The sequence below is a fragment of the Echiichthys vipera genome (assembly GCF_963691815.1).
Source record: "Echiichthys vipera genome assembly, chromosome: 19".
Lineage (NCBI taxonomy): Eukaryota > Metazoa > Chordata > Actinopteri > Perciformes > Trachinidae > Echiichthys > Echiichthys vipera.
In genome coordinates this window covers 24,681,213-24,691,457 of record NC_139844.1, presented here as the reverse complement: position 1 = coordinate 24,691,457, position 10,245 = coordinate 24,681,213, and the positions used below count along the sequence as shown (strand labels likewise).

At 48.1% G+C, this 10,245-nt stretch overlaps 1 protein-coding gene across 1 annotated transcript; it reads left to right on the top strand.

The window, feature by feature from the left end:
• Window positions 1-3,605: 3,605 nt before the first annotated feature.
• Window positions 3,606-10,044, top strand: LOC310961736 (uncharacterized protein; the record flags this gene model as incomplete). The annotated part of the gene is made up of 5 exons (XM_083933947.1): window positions 3,606-3,704; window positions 3,787-3,985; window positions 4,971-5,952; window positions 6,417-6,454; window positions 9,047-10,044. 5 exons carry the CDS (start codon window positions 3,606-3,608, stop codon window positions 10,042-10,044), a joined length of 2,316 nt encoding a protein of 771 aa, XP_083790073.1.
• Window positions 10,045-10,245: the final 201 nt, after the last annotated feature.

Genomic DNA, 10,245 nt, shown 5'->3' with positions numbered 1-10,245 from the left:
ACAGACAGGCAGACACAAAGACAGACAGTCAGACATAAAGACAGACAGTCAGACATAAAGACAGATAGACAGACAGGCAGACACAAAGGCAGACAGACATAAAGACAGACAGTCAGACATAAAGACAGACACAAAGACAGACAGTCAGACACAAAGACAGACATGCAGACAGACAGACAGACAGACACAAAGACAGGCAGACAGACACAAAGACAGACAGACAGACAGACAGACAGACACAAAGACAGACATAAAGACAGACAGACACAAAGACAGACAGACATAAAGACAGACAGACACAAAGACAGACACAAAGACAGACAGACATAAAGACAGACAGTCAGACAGGCAGACAGAGCGTGCCGCTCCTAGACACGGTACGGTTGCACTCACACTGGTCAAAGGAACCAGACTTTTCTTTTGTGCGTCTTGTCGACTGTTTTTGAATCTTTTCATCGACCAAATCTGCAGTAAACACTCCACCTCCGCATCACACCAACGTGAACCTTTCACCGCCATTGTTTTAAATGTCCGCGCATGGTCCCTCCTTCTTTTTTCTACGTCCCAACAGGCGCACAGGAAATGACCTCAGAGCCGCCGTAGGCCTCGTGCTCGTACACGTGCGCACGCTCGTGCTCGTACACGTGCAAACGTGCTTTACAAAAGCCCACCTCTCCCAAACGGGCCGTGGACGGCAAGCGTATCACTCCTAGACAACTTTAGCCGTGGAAGCTGTTTGAGCACGGGACGGATGGACAGAGTGAGTGCGGCCTTATTTCAGTGAGATCACACATAAAACCCTAATTGAGTTTTTGAGAACGGACCTAATTATAGAGATAATGACGCTTGTTCCCTTCCTTTACGGTAAATCCAAAATAATTTGACAAAGGAACAGATGCCTTTTTGAGGCATGGCAGCCTGTGGACAGCTGCTGAATTAAAGAGGAATTAATAGTCAACAATGTATTTAACAGTAGGCTGCAGCTGCAGTCGACCACACCCGTTAGTTTTGCACTTAATAAATAGGTGCACACCTAAAATAGTTATACGTGGCTGAGTCATGAAGGTGATTATTCACGCAACAGTTTTAAATCAGAGCACAGGATTTCTCTTCACCCATTCAGTTCATGAGCGTAGAGAATCAGTCCGCCTCTTGTGGCCTTTAGGGGTCGTGAAGACTTTTCTCTAAACCAAATCTAAAACAGGAATTCACAGAGAGTCTCCCTTAGAGAGAGGGGGAGAAGTTCAGCATCCGTGAGGAACTCGGAGTAGAGCCGCTGCTCCTTTGTGTTGAAAGGAGCCAGTTGAGGTGGTTCAGGATCATCTGGTAAGGATGAACCCTGTGCGCCTCCCTAGGGAGGTGTTCCAGGCACGTCCAGCTGGGAACAGGCCCTGAACCCCCAACTGCTCGGGGCGCCAGTCCACTGGCAGCCCCCTCGCTCTGACATCTCTCCATTTATTGCATGTTTATAGGTCCTGTGTGTGTGTGTGTGTGTGTGTGTGTGTGTGTGTGTAATAATAATAACAGAGTAAAAAAATTTAATTTCCCGTTGCGGGATTAATAAAAGTTCTTCTTCTTCTTCTTCTCCTTCTTCTTCTTCTTCTCCTCCTTCTTCTTCTTTTAAAGATTATTGTGAGGTATGAACGACGTTGCAGTGTGTTCATTAAGGACCTGTATTAGTCGTCGTAGAAGAAGACAAGTGAGACACTGTTCAGGTTAAAGCCTGTTGCCTGAGTCCTGATAAAGCCTTAATAATCGTTTATATTCATTAAAACTGAACGTGCGATGTTCTGGATAAATATAAATATAAGATGCTCCAGATCTTCAGAGCTATGCCCCCGGTCAAGACCCCTGAAAACCCGTTCCTCTTGCACCGTATGCACGATTCATACTCCAACAGTGTTGCTGCCTGTAATCAATCATTCTAGATGCCTCTACGTCAGCACCCCCGTGTTACTGGTCAGTAAAGGATGATGACGTTCTTCTAACTGTACTTTACTTTTCTGGTTTCAAAACTTTCTGTTGTGTGTTTGTGCTCGGTCACACACACACACACGCACACACACACTCACACCTGAGAGTAAACAGACCATGGTCCTGGGACTGAGACGACGACTAACTGTGATTTCTTGTCTGTTGTTTCTCATTAAATTGGACCCTGTGGTGCATCGTGTCAGGATTCAGAACATTAAGTGGCAATAAATCTGTTTTGTTCCATCACTTTTGTTGTTGCTCGAAAACAAGAAGGTCCCAGGTTGGAGAGGTGTGAGCTTGTGTGTGTGTGTGTGTGTGTGTGTGTGTGTGTGTGTGTGTGTGTGTGTGTGTGTGTGTGTGTGTGTGTGTGTGTGTGTGTGTGTGTGTGTGTGTGTGTGTGTGTGTGTGTGTGTGTGTGTGTGTGTGTGTGTGTGTGTGTGTGTGTGTGTGTGTGTGTGTGTGTGTGTGTGTGTGTGTGTGTGTGTGTGTGAGAGTGTGTGTGTGTGTGTGTGTTTGTGTGTGTGTGTGTGTGTGTGTCATGCATTCACACCTCTAATTGAAGGTTGTTGCATCACATCATCTAACCGGAGACATCATTATGAAGACACATCAGTGTGTATCTGGATATTTTCAACATTCAACAGTTTAAAAAGTTTAATACGAACGAAATGAACGAGACTAGAATGAAAAAGTGTTTTTGTGTTTTAGGAAGGAACGTGTTTCACCCACTTTACTCCTCAGGCTGGATGTACAATCACTATTTAGCCGATGATGCTTTGTCACTGACTACATGTTTGTGCTTCTATCATCCTTCAAACAGAAACTGTACCAAAAATACCATATGTTTTTACTCAAGTGAACGACAAGAGCATAATCATACAGTACGTCTCAACATCTCATCTCATCTTCAGCCTCTTGTCCGGGGTCGGGTCTCGGGGGCAGCAGCTTTAGCAGGGGACCCCAAACTTCCCTTTCCAGGCCACATTAACCAGCTCTAACTGGGGGATCCTGAGGCGTTCCCAGGCCAGTGTGGAGATCTAATCTCTCCACCTGGTCCTGGGTCTTCCCCGAGGCCTCCTCCCAGCTGGACGTGCCTGAAACACCTCCCTAGGGAGGCGCCCAGGGTTCATCCTTACCAGATGATCCTGAACCACCTCAACTGGCTCCTTTCAACGCAAAGGAGCAGCGGCTCTACTCCGAGTTCCTCACGGATGCTGAACTTCACCCCCTCTCTCTAAGGGAGACTCCAGCCCCCCTCCTGAGGAAACACATTTCAGACGCTTGGACCTGGACCTGGTTATTTGGGTCCTGACCCAGCTTTCATGACCACAGGTGAGGGTATGGTCAACATACTGTACATCTTTTAATTTGCAAAACTAGGCCCATACAAGGTCAGGGTGTCTGCTGAGTCTTAAAAAATGATTACAATTAAAACGCCCTTAAAAAGTATTAAAAAGTCATAACCGCAATATAATGAGGTATCAAATTTTGTTGGTCTTCCAGCTTTGTCCAAAAAGTGACTGTACGTATTTATATTCATCCCTCAGGACTTTTAAAAACAACAATGTGCAGGCGCACTTGGTCTCGATCGGCTCGTTCCGCCCTCGTCCCGGTGCAAAACAAACTCCGAAATGGGGAAATGTAAGTTTGCGGACTCATGGTTGGAGATGCCTGAGTTCAAACAACAGCTGGAGCCTGTCGCTGAGAACAATAAGGAGGTTTACTGTACTGTACTGTACTGTACTGTGAAGGAAAGATAAGCGTAGCCTCGATGGGCATCTACGCTGTCAAGTCCCACATGCACGGTGCTAGCTACAGGACTGCCGTTGGCCGCAGAGCAGCCGCAGCAGCAACGCCTGTTTCTGTGCTCCACCACTTCCCTACAACACGACAGCTGAACAGGCCGACACAGCTACGACAGCGACCTCTGCCTCGTCGCCTGCCGTCATCGGCGGCTGCTCGCAGAGGTTATCTGGTGTCTCAACGCCGCGGCGAATCACCGGTCACTCAAGTCAATCGATGGCATTTTGATATTTTCAAGTCAGTGTTTCCGGATTGGGGCAAAGCTGAGGCGTTCAAATAAACTGAGGCACACGTCTTGAGTTCTGATCAGTGTTTATATTATTCACCAAGTTGTTTTTGGTGGTGAATGCTTGAGAGTCAGAGTGTTATTGTTGTGACCTGGGGTGGAAGAATACCCAGTGTGTAAAAAGTCCTGCATTCAAAATGTTACTTTAGTAAAAGTGCAAAAGAATCAGCATCAAGATGAACTTCAAATGTCTCAGTACAGAATGAAAGTTCTTGACAGGTTTGACATTGACTTTGTGTCCCGTTGTGTTTCCACTGTAGCAGCCAATAGCGTTGGGCGTTGCTGGTTGCCAGGGTTGTCTGTTGTTGCTACGGAAACAAGGAATCATTGTGAGTTGAGAGCGAGTGAATGGATTCAACAGCACTCAAGGAAAAACTCGCTAACGTTAAAATACTGTTGTCAAATGAACTGATTAGTCTGAGTGAGTGGTTCCCTGTTTGATTCCTCACTGACGTGTCACAGGCTGATCGCTGACACACCCACCCACCAACCTGGCAACCCGCCTGCTGGAGTTATCTTTTGTTGTTGCGACTTTAATCATCATAATCATGAGACACTAGATTGCGCAGTTCTGCTCATTCTCCAGAGTCAACCTATGACATGAGCCTTGAACACACACACACACACACACACACACACACACACACACACACACACACACACACACACACACACACACACACACGCTGGTTGTATGGTATGCAAATAAGACGCGGTCCCATTTCGGATAGGGCAGCTGCTGCTCAGGTAGAGGTTAAATATCCAGGTTCTGCAGAGTGGCGCTGAGTTCAGCACGAGTGCGTGGACTCCTTTACGGGTTTGAGGCGTGATATGAAGAAATAACAGATTTGTGTCAGTGTCGTGCAAATTCCTGCTCCTTGTTGATGTGAATTGTACTGGCTTATAGAAAGCATGGACCCAGAGGCGGCTCTCAACAGGACCTCGGTGCCGAGCGTGCACCCCTGCTACGAATCAGATCATTTCCATCTCACCCTGACGAAGAACCCTTCCTTCACATGTGTGTCGTTGTATGTTTTCCTGATGTTATTGTCTGTTATCACAGTGTGTGGAAACCTCCTCGTCATCATCTCCGTATTTTACTTCCAGCAGCTCCGCAGCCCCACTAACTACCTCATCCTGTCTCTGGCCGCGGCCGACCTCCTCGTGGGGATGGTGGTTTTCCCCTTCAGCATGGCGTTCTCGCTCAGCTCGTGTCTGCGTCACGAGGGGTTACTTTGCAAAGTGCGAGGCAGTTTTGACATATCGTTGAGCACCGCCTCTATTCTGAACCTGTGTTGTATATCGATCGACAGATACTTCGCCGTGTGTCGGCCGCTGACGTATCGAAGTCAAATAAACCACCGCGTAGCTTTGATGATGATCCTGGTGAGCTGGGGGGGTTCGGCTCTGATTGGAGTCAGCGTCATTATCGCTGGGTTATACAATGAAACATGCGAAGGAAGGTGTTTAATTGATGTTCTCATTGAACACACTATCGGACCTATCTTATCTTTTTACCTCCCAGTGGTCGTAATGCTGTGTATCTACCTAAAGATCTACCTGGTGGCGCGGGCGCAGGCGCTCAGCATCCAGAGCTCGAAGCCCGGGGCGACCGTCAGTAAGATGGAGAGGAAAGCCACCCAAACCCTGGCCATCGTCTTAGGGGTCTTCCTTCTGTGCTGGACTCCTTTCTTCCTCTGCATCACCTTCTTACCCTTCAGTAAAGACCCGGTGCCTGTTCCTGTGATCGAGACGCTCAACTGGCTCACACTGTCCAACTCCATGCTCAACCCGTTCATCTACGGTTTCTATTACAGCTGGTTCAGGTCTGCGTTCAGGATCATCCTCTCGGGGAAGATATTTAGAGGGGATTATACTAATTCAAAACTGTAATGATCCTGTAACTGTAATAGCCTGTGACAGGGGTCGTACGGCTGCTTTAAAGCCTTGAAAATGCTCAAATTTGAATGTTTTCAAGGTTTGAAAAGTGCTTGAAAATGCTTGAAGTTGAATTTCTTTAACAAGAAATGTTAATATAATTAAAGTATAGTATAGTTTAAATATTTAAATCCTCACCATCTTGTATTACTAAACAGACTCTTAGTTGCTGATAGAATAACATCATCTCTCTTAACGTTACTGCAAAAACCTAAAATGATCATTTTTAATATGTGTGTATTTGTATAAACATGTAATTAACAGCTGGAAGGTGCTGGAAAAGCTTGGAAAAGGAGTTTGAACCCTGAACAAAGATGATTAACACACACACGCTGCTGCACCTTCACTACCTTGTGCTGTGTGACGGCCCCCTGCTGTTCTCCGGCCTGCTCAGTGCGTCCGTTCCTGTCTGCAGGTGTCTCAGTGGGCGGGGCTTGAAACAAGGAGCACCTGGTCGGTCTCCTGGAAGTTTTAGGAGCAGGCCGTCGCAGTCTCTCTCTCTCTCTCTCTCTCTCTCTCTCACCACAAGGACCTGGTTTCTCCTCCGGCGCCATTGTCTTGTTTTGTTGGCTGTGGCCTGGTTTTTACACTTTGCAGTCATCGGCAGACACACTGATAACCACACGTTCACACCTCATAGCATCATTATGACTTATGTACTTTATTTAAATAAATATTGGTAACGGTTGCGCTTCTCCCCGTCTCACTGTCTTTTGTCATGGCTTTGTGAGCCGGTCATATTTATGCTGACATCCTTGAAGACGCGCGGTGCTTCGAACGGATTTTGTGACTAAAAATGAGAAACAAATGTAACAAACAACAAAAAGCAGATTGATTAAAGCTTTCTGAGCCTACAGGCAGGTGAAGCAGGCATCCTCTAACCCAGGGGTGTCAGACTGACCTGCTGTGGCTGCAGGTTTTAGGTTTCTCCCTACTCTCTAAGGGCCCCCTCCCACTGTGCCTCCGTCCCGTGCCCCGTGCTTAAGGGTCCTTGTCCCCCCCTCCAGGCCCGTTTGTACTCACACTACCTGGGCCTCGGAGAATGCTTCTTGCTGCCTATACGTCATCACGCCGTAACACGTCACACGTATTGATGACGTCATGGCGATGCGTGGCTTTGTTTCCAGATCTTTCCGTAGACCTCGGAGTTTTTGTGCGTCTTGTCGACTGTTTTTGAATCTTTTCATCGACCAAATCTGCAGTAAACACTCCACCTCCGCATCACACCAACGTGAACCTTTCACCGCCATTGTTTTAAATGTCTGCGCATGGTCCCTCCTTCTTTTTTCTATGTCCCAACAGGCGCACAGGAAATGACCTCAGAACCGCCGTAGGCCTCGTGCTCGTACACGTGGACGGCCCGCGTGCCGAAGTTATGCGCGGAGCGGTTGCACTCACACTGGTCAAACGCACTAGGCTTTAGCCGAAAAACCGGTTTTGGCCCGGTGCGGAAGGACAGTGTGAGTGCGCCCTAAGACACCTTTATTCTAACGAGTTTCAAACCTGTGACGAGCTTCAGCTGCTTGTTCACGAGCACATCATTAGAATCAGGTGTGTGTGTAAAACATGCAGGACGGTGGCTTCAGGAGCAGGGTGGGGGCAGCCCTGAGTTAGAGGATGCCTGCTTCACCTGCCCTGCTCTAACCGACATCTATACTGATAACCACTGATTACAGCCATCTAATGGAGTAATGTTGAATATTATAAGCATGTTCGTGTACGCGGATTATACAGTAGATAACATGTCTGTGGTTTATTTTGTGTCATTTCAGTTGATTACCTGGCGAACGGCACGGTTACTCTTCAGTTGCTAGTTAGCTTAGCATGTGTGTAAAGGAAAGCTAATGCAATTAAACAAGTGGAAGACAGTGATCGGATGTTTGAGTTTGAGTGTGGCACTGTTTCACCGGTTTAACGCCCTTTACGGCGGGAGTTATTAGATTAATGTAGTTAGTTTAGTAAAACCGTAGAGCCCCGCTCTAACCCACATCTACACTCACAACCACTGATTACAGCCGTTTAATGGAGTCATGGTTTGTGAAGCTGGTGGCCAGGCTCAGGAGTTGGAGCTTGGATTGTTAGGACTCAGAAACAAAAGGGAGAAGACGTCCTGAGGAGGGCGAATAAAGAGATTTCTGTTAAAGTAATCGATCAAACTGTTGTGTGTAAAAATGTGCAACACAAAAAATGCACATGGAAATTAATTTGGACAAAAAAAATGCTCCACTTCTGAGTCCTGATCAAGACAAAGGTAGAAAACAACCTTTCCCATGTTGGTTCAGCCAGGATACACACACACATGCACACACATACACAGACACAGAGACAGACATACACACACACAGAGACACACACACACACACACAGACAGACATACACACACACACACACACACACACACAGACAAACACACATGCACACACACAGAGACACATACACACAGAGACAGACATACACACACACACACACACACACACACACACACACAGAGAGACAAACACACACACACACATGCACACACAGACACGCACCCACACACAGACACGCACCCAGACACACACACACACACACACACACACAGAGACACACACACACCTGAATACACACACAGAGACACAGACACACATGCACACACACACACAGACACACACATGCACACACGCAAACAGACACACACACACACACACACAGACACACACACACACACAGATGCAAAGACACACACACACACAGACACACGCACACACAGACACATGCTTACACACATACACACTCACACACAGCCACACACACACACACACTGTACCTGGTTGGTAGGCGTGTTGCAGGCGGACTCATAATAATTATGGTAATGAGACGGGAGTGAGTAAATATTCAGTGTAGGTCGTGCAGAGCGCCACAGTCGCCCAGGACGCCCCTGCACATGTGGAGGGTGTGAGAGGTGCAGAGGTGCAGCACGGTGTGAACCCATACGGAGAGCAAACCGATGTTTAAACTGTGCCTGGATCAGTGTTCAGATTGTACGCATGCATAACTGAATGACAGGAACAAGCATGGAGACAGACCCCAGCACCAACAGGACGCAGCTGCTCACTGAGATCCATCCCTGCTATCAGACCGACGCCGCTCACGCCCTGACACGCAGCCCCTCCGCTCTCTGCGCGCTCTTTCACGTGTTCCTCGGCTCCTTAGCCGTCGTCACCGTGTGCGGAAACCTCCTCGTAATAATCTCAATCGTGTACTTCACACAGCTCCACACCCCCACTAACTCCCTGATCCTGTCTCTGGCCGTGGCCGACCTGCTGGTCGGGGCCGCGGTCTTCCCCCTCACCATGGAGTTCTCCGTCGTCTCGTGTCTCTACTCCGACGACGTGTTCTGCAAAGTCCGCAGCACCCTCGACGTGTCGCTGTGCACGGCTTCTATTCTGAACTTGTGTTGTATTTCCATTGACAGATACCACGCCGTGTGTCAGCCTCTGACCTACAGAGCTAAGATAACTCAGCGCGTGGTCGTGACCATGATCTCGGCGAGCTGGGCCGTTTCCCTCCTCATCGGCGTCGGCTTCATAATCGTAGGAGCAAACCAGGGAAAATGTGGCACGGCGTGTTTGAGTAACGCCGTACTGGCGAGCGTTTTGGGGCTTATTTTCTCATTTTACCTCCCAGTGATCGCGATGCTGTGCGTCTACATGAAGATCTGCCTCGTGGCGCAGAGACAAGCCCGCAGCATCCAGAGCACGAGCACAAAGTCGGGAACGAGCGGCGGTAAGACGGAGAGGAAGGCGACCAAGACTCTGGCCGTCGTGATGGGAGTCTTCCTGATGTCCTGGCTTCCTTTCTTCCTCTGTACGACCGTTCTGTCCTTCACTCACGTTAACGTGCCTCTTCCTGTGATCGAACTACTCAATTGGCTCGCGCTGTCCAACTCTACGCTCAACCCGTTCATCTACGCGTTCTTCTACAGCTGGTTCAGGTCGGCCTTCAGAACGATCGTGTCTGGGAAACTGTGTCGAGGGGATTTTGCAAACTCTAAACTGTGCTGATGTAGCGTGGAGGTGCTGCTGTGGGAATTTTGTATATTTGTGATTCATAATCGTAGTTTTGTCAGGTCAGACGCAGTTCAGTGTCTCCTCTGTCTCACCCTCTTGATGGATAACGCACATAACTAACTCATGATGGTGTAACGGCGTATGTGTGCATGTGGACCCTGTGTTAGAGACCTTGGCCTGTGTGGACTCTGTGTT